This window comes from Chlamydotis macqueenii, chromosome 3 (genome assembly GCF_036417535.1).
Source record: "Chlamydotis macqueenii isolate bChlMac1 chromosome 3, bChlMac1.mat, whole genome shotgun sequence".
In the NCBI taxonomy this organism is placed as follows: domain Eukaryota; kingdom Metazoa; phylum Chordata; class Aves; order Otidiformes; family Otididae; genus Chlamydotis; species Chlamydotis macqueenii.
In genome coordinates, this window is record NC_141558.1 from 63,434,105 (window position 1) to 63,453,099 (window position 18,995).

At 43.3% G+C, this 18,995-nt stretch overlaps 1 protein-coding gene across 1 annotated transcript; it reads right to left on the reverse strand.

Annotated features, from left to right (window-relative positions):
* Window positions 1-4,502: 4,502 nt before the first annotated feature.
* Window positions 4,503-17,955, reverse strand: LOC104483033 (p53 apoptosis effector related to PMP-22). The gene is made up of 3 exons (XM_010124695.2): window positions 17,550-17,955; window positions 9,919-10,062; window positions 4,503-9,277 (listed from the first exon to the last, which is right to left on the reverse strand). Exons 1-3 carry the CDS (start codon window positions 17,758-17,760, stop codon window positions 9,042-9,044), a joined length of 591 nt encoding a protein of 196 aa, XP_010122997.2. The 5' UTR covers window positions 17,761-17,955; the 3' UTR covers window positions 4,503-9,041.
* Window positions 17,956-18,995: the final 1,040 nt, after the last annotated feature.

Consider the following 18,995-nt stretch of genomic DNA (forward strand, 5'->3'; position numbering starts at 1 on the left):
TGAGCTGCAGCCCCATGAAGAGGTAGTAGCTCCGTAACGAAAGCAACTTGAATGGGTTAAAGTGACACAGTGCCTTATCTACTCAGAGATAGTTTAGTAGCCTGGTGGTAGATTAGCAGTGGTGTGGCTGCTTTGCTCATTCTCTAGCCAGTGCAATTCTGACCAGCTGAAGCATCCTGCCAGAGGCTTTCCCATACTTACAGACACAGCCAAATATCCCTGTGGTCGTGAGAGGCCCATCAGGGGCGTTCAACAAGTCTCTGATAGAGCAGGAGACATTTTTATGGATTTGCCCTTTGAATTTGAATGTCACTTAAAGCTAAAGCCAGCTATGAAGACACCTCGGCTGCTGTATTGGCTTGGAAATAAGGGACAATCTCAAGTATTTTTTGTAAATGACACTATAGGGAACCACCATTTCCTTAGAATATCATGTATCTTCCCTTGTAGTCCACATTTGTACTATCCACAAATTCCGTTATCCTTCACCTAAATGTAATGTTTAAAATGCCATGTGATTGATGTCTACAACACTGTGACATATAAATTTTTATGCATGGTGGTTTTTTAATATTTACATTATAACAAATATCATTTGAAGCTCGCCCTTAGTGGAATATGCTGGTGCCTGCAAACTGTCCAGGTCTGTTTACACACGTTCTTTTTGTTGCCACAGATGAGGCAGAGATGGGCACAACAAACTGCAAAACATTGAGAGAATACGGGTTTGGAATTGGATATTAAATGTTTTTGAAAAGATTACTTCAAATGTACTCATGCACATGGCAGTAGACTGTAGCCCTCGCTCAGCTGTCTATATCCAGCTTCTTGCCAAGTTTTGATCCTACAAGAACAGTTACAGTTTTCTAAAAACTCAGCTTTTATTTTTTTTCTCAGAGAAAACAGTCAAATCAAGTTAAAGCAACTTTGTAGCTGAAATCCACTATGAACTCAGGCATTGTCAGGTATTTGAGAGCCAGTGTTTGTTGAAGAATAAAATCCTCTTCCTCGCTTTTTGAATGCTCAGCCATGTATTTATGACTGAAGGATTTGTCATCAGTTTTTGTTATAACTCACCTGTGGATGAATGCATATTGTCACAAATATTAGCATTTGTGAGATGGTATCACAGAACACATTATCACACTGTGAAAGAAAGATGAGTATTGTTCGGTCACCGTGGGTGTTTCTGCGTCTTGCCCATCTGTGTCATCCTTAAGTAACTTAAAACTATAAACAATCTTCACATTCAATGCCAGGGTAATTTGTGATATCTGAGAGGGAGATGTATTCAAAGTTGACAAAATTAAGTATCTTGTGTAATTCTGATACTATTTCTGATATTCCTATGGCAAACATGTGAATATTATTGGAAACATTTGTTAAGGAGTCTGTGATTTGAAGTGATGACTTACCCTCAACGTGCTTTTTCATTCACAGTGTACAAACTGGGTGTTTACATGAAAGCAAATGCTTTCTTCTTTCCACTATCTGTGGATAGTCCCTCCTGGTTCATACCAGCATCACCTGTTGAAAGGAAGATACGTTATCAATGTGGGTAGACGGTAGTGCACTTTCTGCATCTGAAAATATTTCTTACTGAATCTTCATTGCTACTTGAAGCAATGATGTTAGCAGTAGGACATTGATAAAGCAAATAATTCTATGGCATTAGAGCTAAAAATAAAAATATGCCACTTTCAGCCAAGACACAAATGGTTTTCTTAGTGGAAGAAGAAGCTAACAAATGTTTGGCAGTGCATTTTCATCCACCTTTAGTCTGCTGACCTAGTCAGCAGAGCTATATGAACAACTGGATTGACATGGGCTGACCAGCTGTCGTGTATGTTCATGGCTTTTGCAGCAAGTGCATTTTCATTCTCTGATATTCATACTGCTTATAAACAAGAAGTCCCCAGAGTTTGGTTTTTAAAAATTTTGCTAAGATTATTTTATGATTCATTCTCTTGTGCAGTATCTTATATCTAACAAGTCACCCTGAGCAATTGAGAAACATTTTCTGCATGAGCTATCATAAATCTTATTACTATTATTATTATCTTTATTGATATATTTACAAACATAGGGCCTTTTTTTCTGATAATGTCAATCTGCAATTTCCCTTTGGAGAGTGCTGCACCTTGCCTTGCAACTGCAATATTGCGCTCCAGTTGTAACCTTAGCCTACACAGGGATGCAACTCCATCAGCCAAATCTTGCTTGGGCTCAATTGTACCTTAGGGTCGCTCTCTGTACCCTGCATCACCCGGCCACCAAGGCAATAGTGTTCTCAATATGACTAATATTTCATCCGTAGTAAGCACATGTAGAAAAATACCGTTAGACACCAAAGGTGTTCACAGGGTAATCCAAGCTGCAATTCCTTTACATTAATTAGGAGACTCAAAATTCACTTTGAACAGGACTTTACTTCATTGCAAAAAGAGAACACCCTCCTAAAAAAAACGAACCAAGTTGAGATCTTGTAGTTTCTCACACACTGGGCCATTCTGAGGGTCTGTCTGTGGTGTATGGATTGATGATCTTCTGTGAAGCTTGTGGTAACCTGGGAGCAGTCAGTGCTTGATCCTGCATCTGCCTGGCTGGGAAAGCCTTCCTCTAGCGACCTCACAGAGTGTAGAAAAGCTCTGCAGAGGTTTGAGACCTCCTCTGTTTCCTGGCCGTTGAGCTTTGAGGAAAGTCTTGTTAAGACTTTTAGCAAAAGCCATCCAGGACCGGCTTGCTGTTGGACCTCCAAAGCCTGCCTCATGCACAGCACTGGCTTACTCTTGTCAGTAAAGCAGGCCTGCCTTGACAAGATAAATGCTTGGGCTTAAAAGGCATTTTCTTCCTTTCCTTAGAGAGGCTACACAAGCAAAACCAGATGATTATCACAAGAGCAAGTTTTAACAGCTGAATTGCAAACATGGGGCTGCATCCAGGATTGTTATTTATGTAAGTAATTCAAGACTGTATCAGGAAAATACAAATTAGGAAAACATAAAATGAGGAAAACACAAAAGTCTCTGTACGCCTGAGCATGGATTTCATTTTCAGCTAGTTTTTGCTAAAGGACCTGGTTTCTTCAGGATGGGCTCTATACTGGAACAAGGTTTAATCCCCAGTTATATCTTACCAATGCTATGCAGAAGTTTGATGAATTCAGCCTACTCACCCAGGCAAATGGTTGACATCAAGGGTGTCCCGTAAAGCCACCATGCCGTTACCAGCCAAGATGGCTTCTGGCCATTTGTAACCATCGTGGGGGTCTGTATCTTTCTCGAGCAGCTGACAGGAGCACAGGCTCTCTGGTGGGCACACGTGAAGCCTGTTGCATACAGGGTCTCTGTGAAATTGCGTTGTAAGGAGTTAGAGCGGCACAGTGCAGCCCTGTTCTATGTATGGGATAATTTTACGTGAGCTACTTGCTTTGGGCCCCACAACTTCCCTGTGGCATAGCTAGGCTAACTAAATAGTCATCCCATCATAGTAGATCATAACAGTAACTCCTTTTAAAAGATAGAGCTCAAGCTGCCTTAGGAGAGGAATAAAATCAGCCTTACATAGGTAATTCCCAGCTGCCACACCTTTACTACTTACATTTCTTTGTCAAATAAATCACTTTCATTTACTGTGCCTTATGGGACAGTTGGGAACAGCACCAGCTACTTCTTTGAGCACTTAGAGACTTACAGATAAGATGTGCATACCAAGCATATCTTTAAGAGCTTCAGCCATGAATTTTCACTTTGAGATTCTCCAGCCAAAAGCAGGGTTTCGCTGAAACCAAAGTGTTATATGGAAACAACCTCTTCAGTTTTAAATGTTTTATATGGAATTGATTTGGAAAGACACCTGAAATGAAAATGGTGATCTCCTATAAACATTTTCAACTTTTCTTATTGTCTTGATACCAAATGCCAGTTATGATTTTCCTCAGTTTTCTTTTGCAAGTTGTCTTGTCTTTCTATTGCAAATCAGAACAGAAGTTAATTTTCAAGTATAGTGATTCATCTAAATCATTTTTTCACAATAAATTCTGCTTATTTCTTGTCCTATGGGATTACTAACACAACGAGAACTTAAAAATAGGCTATTTACTGAAAAGGGATTGTAATGGCTGCATGTCAGCTCCTGCCCCAATTATATGCCTCTGTGTGTACTCAAGACTGTGACAGTCAATGAACGTACTGTAATCTGTGACCATTTCCCAGGGCAGCACCGTGGAGGACAGGAGTTAGCTGGCTTTTAGGCTCACAGTTTCATATGAATGCTCACTCAAAACCTTCCTGGGCTCTCTCAAACTCAGTGAGCCCTGATTTCCAATGTGTCCCCTTAACACTTAGCAATTTTTCATACTTGTAAAATATTCTGTATTTGTAAAGTTCTCACTAGAAAATATGGCATTGCCCACAATCCTATAAATAAATAAAAACCAGTCATACCAAATCTTACAGTAAGTATTATCCACTCCTGCAAAGATGAATCCATAAAGAATATAATTCATGGTAACAGTTATATTTATTATTTATATTATACAATGTATATTGCTTATCATACATTGTTATGTATTTATATTATTTCTGGTTATTATATTTGTATTAGAAAGCTTTAGATAGGCCTGCATGTTTTCCACTACAGTCTTTATTATAAATAAATCCTTATAAAATATAGGTATTCAAAAATCAAAATTAAAAATACCCTTTGGATTATTCTGACTACTCCCAAGTAATTTAAATATGACTTTATAGAGGCAAAATTGGAGGGCATTGGCTTTTTGCCTGGAATTTCTGCATGTCAAGTTCCATAGCTGGAGCGGCTTGGCCCACACCTTTGGATGCCAGGCAATTCCAGACAAAAGGCTGCTTTCTGTACCAGCGCAGATGATGCATCGCACCTGTCTTACAAATATGTTGTACATGCACAGCAAAATCAACACATTCTTCGTCAATGGGTTCTACACATAAGAACTGCTGCACCCATGCAATAACGCTGACATATCCCAGGTGCTGTGAACCCATTGCACATGGATTTTGCTACTCCTGTACAGACACCTGTTACAGGAATCACATTTGGAAACTCAGCATCCCTATTTTTGGCAAACACATCCTCCAGATCTGATTACACATTATTCTGGTTGTGCATATCATCTCCCAATTCCATTTTAAAATCTGTGCAGCTCCACCTACTAGCACTGAAAACCCTGTCTTTTCAGGGTGCTGTTCCATATTGCCAGTAACCGCCACTGCTCTGCATTGTGGGACCAGTACCTCAACTCTCCCACCTGCTGTGAATCTCCTACAGCATTTTAGTTTCCATTAATGTATGTACTTGGTTCATCATTAATTCAAAAGTGCTCAATGACCTCAGCATTTTTTTTCTCTGTGTGTATAACCTTTCCTTTTAGTACGTGGGTCTTTTTGTTTCTACGGTGCTTATCACCATAACAACCCTCCCTCCCAAAAAAAAATTACCTTGAATGATCTGTTACTACACTCCCTTGATTTATGTATGTATTCTAGATCCAAAAGTCCTTAGATGCAGGATGTAAAGGTCAGGTGAATACTACTTAAGAATTCTACCTTGTCAAGGAATTGTTTAAAAAATTAGTCACTTGTTACATCAACTAAGAAATTCCAGCAGGGTGTGGCAGCTATTTCCCATATCCATGAGATTTAATCATTCATCATCCCATCAGGGTCAATTAGCCTTCCCTAGCAGCCAGTCATGCATGTTTTAGACTGCTCATAACTCCCTCTTAGTCGAGAGCCAAGTGTGCTCAGTTTCTCCCAAATTGCTCCCTCCTCTCCTGGGTTGGGTTAGAAGCTCACTGGAGTTGTTCAGTGGATTTCAGTGAGCACAGATTTAGGCTGCAGCTGAATACAGACTGGTAGGTAAACAAGAGTACAAATGTTCTTCATGTCAAAAAAATGGCCATTGCACAAACCCTCCCAACTATCTTCAAAGCATCTAGGGAAATAAAAAAGCAACAAAAATATTTTCTGTAACTGTGTATTTAATATTAAGAGTATTTAAAGGAGGGGAGCGGAAAACAAACAAAAAAAAAAAGCAAATTGCCAGAATCCAGGGTGGTCAGTGTGTTTTAAAACTAAGCCATTTAAGGAAGAGGACAGCTAAAAAACTCAGGAGAATGGTGAACCTGTCTTTCCAGAAATCAGAAGCCGCAGGGCTGGTTTAAGACAGCGGTGGTCGACAGGAGATTTGCTCTCTGTACAAATTCAGAGGGAGAAACAGTTGTTCAGAATGCAGAATGCCACTAGCAGAGGGCTACATATGGGCCACACATAATCTGAGGTTACAAATTGGAGGGTTTTTAATCACAAGAGAAGTGCAGTTTCACACTGAAAATAGCAGGCGAGTACTCCATCTTTTTTCTCCCTATTTAAAGTTCTGTATTAGTATATGAAAGCTATTTGTCAGAGTTCAGATAAAAAAAGAACAGACTTCCCACATCTGAGACCTCCTGTAGACCATAATGTTCTTAAAATGTTCAGGGTTCCCCCTCAAGTTGTGATGCATTTAAGAGGTTTTGGCTTAGCAAAGAGCTTTCTATGACTGGCACTTCTGACGAAAGCGTACAGCCGCCTTTTGCTGTGTATACCCAAGCTTATTTGACTGGAAAATTAAGTTGTTGCCTCCTGAACATATGAGGTCTTTAACTTCATTTTATTAACTCAAAACTTCGTGGATACTGATAGAAGTAAAGAATGGCATTTGCTTGAGTTTATGAAATGAATCCATGAATCACAAACGACACGAAGTTTCTACAACCATCAGTTAAACCAGTTTTAATTAAGCCACCACATTTGAAAGGAGTGCCACATACACTAATATCACTTGAGAGTAATTAATGACTATTTGCAAGAGCTTTCTCCTGAACATCTTGATTTTGTAACATTCTGGTTATGCATCCACCCATCCCAGTATATTCAGAGCCAAGTTCATTTTACACTTGTGCTTTTTTGACAAGTTATGACAATGCTTATAAAAAACCATACAAAAGACTTAAGTTATGCTAGAATCTATTACCATACCATCCTCCCTCTCATTAGGAAGGGTGTCCTTTCCTTACGTCTTTTCTCCTTCTCAGCTTTAGCTGTGGAAGGATTTTCCAGACTTGGGATTCTCTGCTGTGTTTTGAACTCACTAGAAAGTTAGGTGCTAACATTACTCATGATACAGAGAAGTCTGCACAGTATTCCTGAACAGCTAGTACTGTACAGAAAAGGAAAAAAAAAACCAAAAACCAAAAAGACATTTGTCACAGGATTCTCTTCTTCAGCAAGAATCACAAATACAGTTGATTGTATATGCTACAACTGAGCTTGTAACACAGTTCTGAAGTCTGCAGATGTTTACACTCTGTGAAGTTATAAAATACAGGCCTGGAAGGGACCTTCAGAAGTCACCTGGCCTTTCCAAAACAGGATCACATGCAATAAACAGAATTACCAAATTAAAAAAGGTGTTACAAAACAGAAAGCTATACAATATATAATACAAGAAATATTGGGCATTGAAAAGCTTGGTTCTAAATTACTTTAGCTTTACAGTATGCTGGTTAATGCATTATAAATTCTATTTTGTACATGTGCGTGAAGACATATACCCACACACTTACTTTCTCCTAAGTTCTGGGTCCACGATGGTAAGAAATAAGACCCCAGCTGCTTGTTACACAAAGTAACACACAGCATTTTCTTTCCATCCTACCTGTATCCGTCTCAGAAATCTGTCTCTGCTAGAGCTACTTCCGCCATAGCTGGAAGAGAAGCTCCACAAATAAGCCTCTTCCTTCTTCTTCCCCAGCTGAAGAAAGCTCTGACAAAGATTATAGAACGTAATTAAATCTGCTGTAAGTCCATGACCAACACATACACAGCTCTGCCTCGCTGGAATACGTATTTGGAATCGCTGGGTCCAGAAACACAAGCTAGGAGCCGGCCAGATTACTCCCCGAGATAGGTGTCTGTGTGAAGTTTGCATAGGTAAATTGCTCACAGAACTACTTTTCTATTTTTACCTGTTATCCCTAATGAGTCACAAAGCATTCCCAAGTTTACTAAACTCTGGAGTACCTACAGTGTGCTTTAGAAGCTTTTGGAGGTTTTCAACACCTTATGCTAAGATTTCCCCCCAAAGCACGGCTGCTAATTACACACTGCAGTTTTAAAAAGGCACACATAAAGACCAGTGTATGTTTCTACTCAAAGGTATTTTCCTAAATCAGCATCCCTCAAATATCATGTAAAAATGTACGTACTTTAACATCTAAAGGTTTATTGATTCTCTCTGTGACAATGTATATTGAATTATATGTGGCTCTATCACAAGTCCTGCAGTGGTCACTAAAACACCAGTAAGTGTTACATTAGCTACTGTTATACACACCAGCTCCACGCTTTAGAGGAGATCTCCATCCAACAGCACCAATGGGTGGAAAATAAATTTTAGTTTTATTTTCCCCTTAATTCAAATAGCTAATAGTCAACAACAGTCCAGTAACAGGAATAAGAAGAGATTCTTGGGCAGCAGGTGACTGCAATAGTCTCACAGAAAGTCCTTCCTTTGGTGGAAGTAAAAGCATTCTTTAGAAAGTTGGGTTTTTTCTAGTTCCATTTAAGGCAATTTTGTCAGATGTGAAAACAAAATAACTTGCAGGTCCCTCTAATGGGTTGTTTAAGATCTCTCCTCTTCCTTTCTACACTTGAAACACTACATCTGTATTCATAAGCAAGTGTCTGAATAAAATAAGGATGATTCAATTAGTTGGGAGGGGTAAGTAATAAGGAGTAAGTAAACCACCCAAACAGAACTGACATGAGAATATGTAAATAATACTTTAGGTAAAAGCTATTTGCTTAAAGATGCCAATGTTTTTACTAATTTATTGCCAGGGCTAGTAAGAAGTACTCTAGTGAAATAAGGTGGTTTTTTTCAGTCTCCTATAATCGCACCAAATTTACATCAGAGGTCCTCCTCTGTTGTTTTGACAGTTGATTGCACTTGGATTAAATCTTTCAATTTAAGTATGGCGCTCTCTCTGGGGAGGAGTAGTAACAGGTAGGCTTGATGTTTCCCAGGACTTCATCTTCCCAGTTGGGGAGGCAGCAGAAGAAGAAAGCACAACCTATTACAACAACAGTGCTGGCCCAACCAAAGCCATAGGCCCAGCTGAACATATTATCCCCCATCAGTGGAATTTCTTCTGTGAATTTCACTGGGTAGATGACCAAGCCGATGATCTGGAATGCAGCTAGAGAAAGAAAGAAAGAAAAGCAGAAGTAAATGACCATGAATGATACTATACTTCCCACTAAAAAAGGTACTTGGAGATAATTGCATGTCCTTTTAAGATATGTAAGGATTAGCTTCAGCCCTACAATCAAATCTGCGCTCTTACAGCAGTATGTGACTCCTGGCCAAGGCAGATCCCCACACTCATCTAGCTGCAGCAGCTATGGCAGACATTGCCAGGTTGCTAAGGCAGTCACCTGCATACCACAACCAGCCCTGTCCTACAGCCAGGAACTGCAATCCCTACGGAGCCAGTTACCTCCCACTTGTACCATCGGCCTGTCGCTCCTCCTCCCCTTGGGAAGGTGGGAAGAACCCAGCGCTCTCAGCTCCTAGCTCTTAGCATGTGACATGCAGGGTCAAAGGTGCTGGTTGCCACCGTACACTGCTTTTGGGAAAGTGCTAACTGACAAAGGCCACTGGCAATTCCCTAACCATTATCCTCTCAGAGCATAAATCAACCTTCCCTTGTTCCCAATGAAAATGAGTCATAAAACAGACAAAGCCAGCTTATTTCATAAGGGAGGCTTCATCTACCATATTTTTCTGCTGATGCCTGTTTTACATCTGAAGTAGCATTGTCTTTGCACCCAGCCTTACCAACAACAAAGAGCAAGCCACCAATTCCTCGCACAAAGTTGAAGCGGAGTATCTCAATTGAGAACGCGATGACTGCCAGGGCGAAACAGATGACCAGGATCACAAAGCCAACGAGGTATGTGGCAGCTGCTGCTCTCCCCCACCCTTGAAGAGAAAAACAAGAAAAATGTTACACACAGCAGTGCACTGAATTGCAGGTCTTTAGTTTCCTTTAATAATTTTTTGTTTAAATCCTTTACTGTAAGAAGCATATCTTATGTCAAATCAATATTGGATGCCTCCAAAGCACACGGCTGCAGAGCAGAAAGGCACCATTGTTGGCGGAGCAGCACAGAACTCCTTGCCCGCTGACTTGTCCTACTGAAAAGAGGGATGGTAATAGAGATAATACCTCCAAACTCCGTATCTGTAAGAGACTCACAGACATCTCAGCAGATAGGGCAGACAACCTCTGAGACTATACTTTATCGTTACAGTTCCTGTTCAGCATGCAAGTTTACAAAACCACTTCCATGCATGGGGAAGTATGAGAGCAGACAAGAGGGTACCACCACAGGAGATAACTGCTGGAAGATAACAGCACTGATAGCATCCAACTTCTTGCCTGTTCACTTATGACAAGAATAAAGCATGTGATGCAAAATTAGCATGATAAAAAAATAATGGAATAGCTAAAGTGAGAGATGACAAAGAGAAAGCTCTTGAAGATAACTATTCACAGCTAAAAAAAAATTTAGAAACAGCTGAATTGTAGCAAGTGGTGGAGAAACAGAAGAATCCAAGGTAAACTGGAAGAGTCCTCTGAATCATTACTTCGACATTTGATAGATGGGGTGGTGCAGATTCTTAGGATCAAGTAACTGCAGGCTGGACAGGCTCAGGCATGAAGCAAGTAGCCTTATCCCAGCAGAGCAGCACCAGCGCCTAGAACTCACATAGCACAGGCCAGGGCCAGGGCAACAAGGGTAAGAAAACCTCCCAGAAAAACAGCCAACAATTCTCCTTTCACAGAAAGACGGGCTTGTGAAAAGGACCTCATTACAGCCAGACCCTTGTCCTCTTCAGAAACCAAGCAGGAGTTCAGATGAGCCCAACACAACCAACCACAAGCAAAGGTGTTCCTGCCCTGGAGGCAGGACACCTGCCCACATGAGCAAAACCACACTGGTTAGCACTTTGTTTTCCAGTGGGCTGTCATGACAGCTCACTGCCCACATCTGCATAATGTGGGTTTCTGCTTTCACACATTCAGACAGAGAGAGGGCCAGATCCCTAGCTCCCTCTAACGTAGGAATAAAGAGATATAGGTCAGAACATTTTCCAAAAAATCTCTTTAATCAGAGCTGCCTGTTCCAAAACAGCTGAAGTGACTCTGGAGACCCTCTGCTTTCAGTGTAGCCTCCGTTCTCTCTGTACAAAAACTAACAGGAAAAAGAGGGTGAGACAGAGGATGTTTCCTAAAGAGTGAAAATCCTCCACCTTAACACACATACTCTACTAGTTGCATAAATGGGGAAAAACTAGTATTTTGAGACAGAGAATGCAGTAAAACTATCTCAGACATCTCCTGTGTTCTTCAATTTACTCTCTGAAACCAAAGCATTGTTTTGCCGCTGTTTTCATTAGATCAGTCTGAACTGGTTTCTTTCCCCCTTGTTCCAACAGCGAAAGTTAAATACAGCCACCATCTGTCAGCCAGGTCCCAACCCAAAATCCCCAACCACCACCACTGCCACCACCTGAAGACAGTCATGCTGGCACAGAAAGGGTAAGGAAAAGGGTTTTCTTTCCTCTCTCCCTTTTTGGAGCTACTCAAGACAGCAAAAACTTTTCAACCTAGTTCTCCTTCAGCCAGTTGTGGGTGTTTCTTACCCCTTCGCTAAGAGAGTGCTGCGGGGCAAGGAAGGAGGGAGGGCACCCGATGAGCGTCTGGAGATTAAAGCTACGTCAGTAGTCTGATAAAATCTTTTTGTACAAAATATTCTCTGACGTACCTAACACAGGTACTGGATATTGTCTCCACAACAGGATTTATTTAGGGATAACTAATATAAAGGGATATTTAACCATTACATACAGCCACCCCAGGGAAAGCAATTCAGAATAAATGACCTAGGAATGCTATTTATCAATATTTGTCCTATTAAGAAAAAAGCACAACAAAAAGAAGGAACACTTAGTTATCAAAGTACACTCCCTTTCAGATACATTACATATTCTGGCACAGTGTAAGAAGCCAAGTCTAGCATCTGCCTGATAAAATTTAGGTTATAAACGCAAATACATCTGCATGTATTGTTGGTGCAACACAAACACAACTGGAGGAGATACAAGCTGGAAAGCCCCCGCTGTTCTCTCTGCTACTTCCATATCCCCTGTGCTTACTTTACAAGCATAACAAGCTTTTGGATACAGGTCAGCCCTAGCTTCCCTCACAGTGATTTATTTTCTTGTCTCTGGTGATATGAAAATGACAACATGTATAGCTGTACAAGATGTCTCGTCAAGAAGATTACTATTAAGCCCAGCTTTCCTTCAGGTCTCCAGAAACAGGGCAGCAGTAGGCACCACCATTATGAAAATCAGTGGGGTTTTTTGCTCACGTGTGACAGAGCCCGGTGCTCATGACCCCAGACCTTCCTCTCCTTCTCCTGCTGAATTATCTTCTCCAGAGGCAGTTAGTGGGTTGACACTGATAAGACATGATAAGACTGAGTCACAGGTGCTGGCACCAGTGCGGGATGGGTCTACCCTGTGCTACACTAGACAACAGCCATGGAACGGCCAGCCTGCCACATGAGCACTGGTGGGAGTCACAGGAAGAGCAGCAAAAAGCTCTGGACTTGTATATATACACATAATGTCAGAGAAATCTCAAAAAATTAACCGCAAGTCTTAATAAGTGACTGATGGAAGAGGTTGGGGTGGGAGGCTGCACCCTTATTGAGTGGAGGGTGCAGCCCCGGCACGCTTCTTTCCCACACAGACCATTGCTACCCCCACCAATGAGGTGGAGGAGGCTTTCAGTGGAGGGGCTGCTGCAGGGTTCTGACTGAAATTGATGTTTCTCCATGCAGGATCCCTCATCCCTATACCTATTAAGTCAGGCCTTCCCAGCTCCTTTTTCTCTCGGAGACTCTGGAAAGCAGGCTGAGCCCTCACAGGCACTCAGCTCTCCATCTCTGTCTGCGAGATCCTCCACCTACAGCTCCCAGCTGCCAGGAGGGGAGAGGTGCAGGGTTATACTCTCACCGTTTGCTGCTTCAAGAGCTGGAGAGACCAGCTCACGCTCAGAGAAAGACAGATCAGCCCCAGTTTCTAGCTGCTTTGTGGTCAGAAGTATCTTGTGATCCTGGGACATTTAGCCAGAATTTAAGTTTTCCATAAAACCAGAAAATTCTCAGGTCCCTTCATTTGGCAGAGAGAGTATTTCTTACTCAAAACAGCCATAAATATGATGTCTGTTTATGAAATCAAACAATAACGCCACAGTAGTTTGTGGCTGCATAAATAGGAAAGCAGAAAAGCAGAACAGTCAGAGGCATTAGCGTTTCCCAGGTTGGCTTTGCCTCAAAGAGTTAAGTTCTTTGCATCTAATCAGCAGAAAAGTATTTATCAATTACATGGTGTTGAAAGAACATTAAAAAAAATCCAACTGTTTCAGGGCTGAAGGTCTGTAATTATTAGGAAGGATTAAGAGATTTATTAATGATCTCACCTTGATTCATGATGACTATGAAAAGGAACTAAGCTGCAAATGTTATCATGCAAATAACTAGGAGGAGTTGGACTATTTCAAGATAATAATGAGCATCAGGAATATGATGAAATTAAAATTAAAGAAAAAAAAGAAGCAACAGAGCCTTAGTGTTAGCTGCATTTCCTAATTTTATTTGGCTGTGCCACAACCTTAACAGAAAGGAGATAGAAGCTCTACAGTGCAGGGCATTTAAATATAGATTTCCCTTTAGAAATTAATAAAAGGCCTGGGAAAATAGTCTAGCAGGAAGATGAACGGCTACAGGACTTGAAGTAACAAGGCTTTCTCATCTTTGTTCACTTATTCACAAAAGCAGAAGCTAGTTTGTCAGCTTGTGAATAACTGGAATCTTAGGGTAGAAGTTTTTACTATGACTTGCGTAGATGAGACACATTTTTACACTGTAGTTATAGTATTTTTCTGTATATGAATTGCACTAGCAATTCCTGTTTGGCCCTGGGAGCTTGTAACATAGAATACCCAAAAAATACACTTTTGTTGACAAAACAAAGGAGTAGTGGACTGCGAGTGAGAGAGCACCATCAGTGATATTTTCTTCCTCACATGATGTGCCATCTTCCATGGCAGCATGACTGGTGAAGGGAAGATGTGTGCACACGCACCCCGAGCACAGGACAGTCCAGAATCAAAAGGTTTTCCGGGAGAGCTGGTTGGGAATTAATACTGGGAATCACAGCTCTGTTTTGGTTGTAGGAGTGCAGGAAAAGTGATTGCTATGCTACTAAACTATTAAATAAAAGTCCATTAGTGCAAACTTTCCTTCAGCCGCTTGGCTCCGCCGGGAGCTCAGGAGAGGCACAATCCTGTACGTTGCTAATTTGTAATGTCTGTGGGTTTCTGGCAGAGGAAGTGCGCCCGCCCAGGGGCCAGCAAAGCCCAGTGGCAGGGATGCCAGCCTTGGCTGCTCGCTGGGATCTTTTACCAGGAAGTTGTAGTAAAGGTTTTGTGGGTGTAGACAGGGATACCAACTGCTACACATCTTCCATTAGCATTTTTCTGAGTGCCTGCACTCGGCTGACACTATAAACTAAATTAGTTTGTCTCAAATACGTCCTGGCATCGTAAATCAGACAGAAGCATTCCTCCTACCTGTAGCATTCCTCCTTTATTTACCTGGCCCCTCAGTGAAGTCAGCACATGCACTCAGCTTCACCAATAATCCATGGTATCAAAGTCCATGCCTGTAGGGACACAGGTGCAGTGGCACAGCCGCGGTGAAATATGGTTCACAAAGGCTGGGCTCCTACTTCTAGGTTCCACTTCTTTTTTTCTTTTGGCACTTCCTAAGGATGCAGATGAATGCTTTCCCTTTTCCTAGGTCAGTTGTGTACTTACTGAATACCAACTGGCTGACAGGAATATAAGAAAGAGTTAACCTCCATGTGGTCACCTTTACTGCACACCTACACACCCATCTTTTACAGCGATAACTCAAAGCAAAGTCTCTGGGAGCAGCCATTCAGAACCAGGCAGACACGGCCACCCACAAATATTGCTCCTAAACTTACAGCCTCATCGCTATAAAGACAGCCACCCTTTTCCAAGTAACCACATTGCAAACCATCCTTGTCACATCTGATGGCTTACTGATATGTTTTAAACACACACACAATCAACAGTGCAGACCCTGCAATGGTCCACACACTAAGTCATCTTGAGTCACATTACAGTGCAGTACAGCAGCTCTGCGTTGCAACATTTCGACAATCCGCAGATGCTGCCAGCCAGGTACTTGCCAGATACAAACCAGTACAGAGCTCTAAACAAAATCTCTTCCCCACCTCCCTACAAAACGACATCCTGCTCTTCTTTTTCCCTTTCCACTTCTTCCCTCTCATGTAGCATTTGCAAATGTGCTCTAAGAAGCAACGCAGGAGACATTCCTATTTGCAAGTTTTTGTTTGTCTGTTCCTGCCCCTTTTCCCCCCATTTAAAATAAGTGACTCGCCTGCTTTTTCTCTTCCTCTTCCCAGTACACATGCTGCAGCTCAGTTAAGAAACTGTTTGATGGAGCCTTCTATTAATGGGGATCCACTCTGAAGTTTTCATTTCAACAGGAGAGGCACAGGCTGGTTACTGCATAGTAGTTATTGTATGCAAAACACAAGTTATGCATCTCAATTAGTTAACTTTTATTTTCCTGCAGCAGTGCTGTAAATGCCTGCTAGGCATTTTTTCCTTTGTAAATGCCCTCATCTATTTTGAGCCTAATTGCATTAGCATAGAAAAAAGGAAACAAAATAAATCAAACCCGAACTCCTATGTTACATCCTGTCTCTAGATGTAAATAGTATTTGAGTAGACAGTAGCACTGATGTCATGAAAATTAGAGAAGAGGCAAAGTCAAGTTGGTTTAAATAAGCCAAGAATTTAAATAAGTCTTGGTTTAAACAAGCCAAGGCTTAAATAAGCAAAGTCAAGTATACTATTCTTCTTTGACAGCTTGCTAATGAGAAAAAAACAGCAGAAAGTTGCTTTTGTCCCACAGCACTCAGGGCTGACGCAAAGCACACACCCATAAGCACTCAGGGACAGGAGAAGCAGTGTCACTACACGAGAAAGCACATTTCAGCAGCTCTATGCTGTGAGCACTTCTTCCCTGCACGATGCAAATTTCAGCAACGCTACTGCACTGGCTTTTCTTCTCTGTCTAATGGGGAAGATACATGTTTTTGTCACACTAGCCAGATTTCTTCCAGCTACAGTAAGACCTGCAGGCATGATCTGGCTGAGAAACGAAGCCACTGCTCTTGCAGTACTTTCAGGATTTAGCTCATGCACGCGTGTTGCAACGGAAAGCTGCTGGAAGTCAGTCCACCCTGCTCGGGCAGCAAGGGATCCGCACGGGGCAGCAGTCCCGGCTCTCCCGGCCGAAACACACCCTTCCAGCTCCCCAGTCCCCAAAGCACCCTCGTCCAGGATCTTAAGGCGGGTCTGCTTATTTGTCCAGAAGTATTTTGTTTGAGGGAAAAGCAGATGTAATCAGACCAATGTGTTCTAGAAAAAAAAAAAACAAAAAACAAAAAGTCCCCCAAAACCCCAGAAGGTGAGAGTGTGCTTTAAGAATATTACACTGGTGATGCCAGATATAAAAACCACTCCGCAAGTTAAAACAGAGGCACAATTATGCCTTGATTTAGGCCCCAGTGCAACAGAGGTGTACAGAGGAAATGGCTTTTTTTTTTTTTTTCTGTCTGCAAACCCACATCAGGTCATTTTAAGCTGCAAGTCGGGAGGCATCTGAATAGCCATGTTCTCTCGGCCAGGCAGGGTTATATTAAGGTGCTCCCTCCTGAAGGGTCAGGGCAAGACCATTTCACAAGTGTGGCTCTGCATAGGACGTCCCGCGTGAAGACTTCCACGCTCACCATCCAACCAGCCAGGTGACCAGCGTGGGGACAGAGAGCTGGCCAGTGCCAGGCAAGGCTGCTGGGACTGCAGCCTGCCAGTAGTTGAGAGAAAGCAAACTGGAAAGCTGACGGAACTTGCAGCCAGCTGGCAGTCTTACTTTGATTGTAAAATAACTTAAAAAAAAATAAAAAATTAAAAAAAATCCACAATACACTCTGGTTTCTCAGTGTTGTACAGAACCACCAAAAAACACCCCAGCTTCTCAGCACTGTACCGATAGAGAAGATTGGTCTGAAGCAGCCTGGAGCTGTCTGTCTTTTCTGGTTTAAGCCCTGAAGCAGCCTTACTACTGGTCCTGCAAGGGAAACCCCATCCCAGAACACTGCACAGCACTGGGGCAACCGTTCCCGGGGCTTTCCAGTCCCCGCCCCTGGGTGCAGCTGGTCACAGGGCCGGGGTCCCCAGAGGGGAGGGCAGGGCAAGGGGGGTCCCCGCTTACCATAATCCATGAGGGACTCGCAGCTCCAGTTGAGGTCCTCCTCGCCGCGGGTGCAGCTCTCCCAGAGGGATGCTTGCTGTATGTAGGGCTCCGACTCGGACTCCAGCCAGCCCCTGCCCGCCAGGGCGATGATGCCCATGATGATGGCCAGGCCCAGCAGCAGGGGCAGGAGCCACCGGCACCTCCAGCAAGCGAGGCCGCACACCACCATCCTGACCGGCCGGCGTGGGGTGGCGCGGGGAGAGGGGGGGAAGAAACCCCGGCGAGCCCGACCGTCGCGGGTGGGGTGTGGCGTGGACGCTCCGCCGGGACGGGAGGCTGGGTGCCTGCCGCGCCGAGCGGGTTTTTAAGGCGCCGGGGGAGGAGGGAGTCCCACCCACATTCCTCTGACTAAGCCTGGCGGCGGCGGCAACCGGTGGGGCTGGCGGAGAGGAGGGGAAGGAGCTGGGCCCAGCTCCTGGCTCTGCCCCGGACACCCCCCCTCGCCACCCCCTGTCCCCCCAGACCCCCGTCCCCTCGCTTGGCCCAACCCGAACCCCTTGCTGGCGGACACCCTCCCGGCCCGGAGCCGCTTCTTCCTGGTGGCCCCACCAACCACGGCAAAAAAAAAACCAAACCCAAAACTTCAGGTTCCCGCTAGGTTTCACAAAGCCGGGTGTGGAAGCTCCCCTTTCTGCCCTCTGTTCGCTAGACAGGCAGATCAGCGTCACCCAACATCAGTACCACCGACCACCAGCCCCTGCAGGTGCCAAAAACCTGGGGAAAGTTGCTTGGCAAGTTGCAACGGTCAGCTTCTTGCCCGGTTTTTGGACAATTTTAATGCAAATGAGAAGAAGAAAGGTGTTATTTGAGGATGGGAATGTGACATTATTAACAAGGAAGCCATCACTTGTCTGGCATTAAGCTCAGCCTTACACAGATGCGAGTTTCTTAATGGCCGTCTAATGAGTGCTTGATTGCAATTGTCCTCTGGCTTCCATCCCGGCTCTGCCAGGCACAGTCCAGGAGCAGCACTCAGGGCCCACACGCCCTGATCTTTCCCCTCCCCATCTCTGGAAATGCACCCCCGAGATGACCAAAATGAAGGCTCCTCCATCACATGGCATGAGTGAACACCCAAAATCTTCATCACGGGAGAAACACTTTTCCAAAATAAGACCTACACACGTCCCATCATGTCATCCTATTGCTCAGCACCAGTGCAAACTCTTGTCATACGAGCAGACACGTGCCTGCCGTAGGACTAGAGGTGGGTGCATTTTGGGCACATAACTCGCATACATTTGGTTGAGTCTTGGAGCAGCTTCAAGGCCCCAGCAAAAAGGTCAGTAGGAGAACAAATCTTTGACATCTGAAGGGCTGAAAAAGAGCACTGGGTAGGGGGGATTACATGGATTTCATGGAGGATGGGGGCGTATGAGTTTTCAAGAGACTGTGTCAAATGGG

Bases quoted from the DNA above. Each gene is read 5' to 3' on its own strand.
- LOC104483033 (XM_010124695.2), bottom strand. From the start codon at position 17,760: ATGGTGGTGTGCGGCCTCGCTTGCTGGAGGTGCCGGTGGCTCCTGCCC. The intron at 10,063-17,549 runs GTAAGCGGGGAC...TTTCTCTTCAAG, and splicing joins CGAGTCCCTCATGGATTATG to GGTGGGGGAGAGCAGCAGCT. The intron at 9,278-9,918 runs GTAAGGCTGGGT...TTCTTTCTCTAG, and splicing joins TGGCTTGCTCTTTGTTGTTG to CTGCATTCCAGATCATCGGC.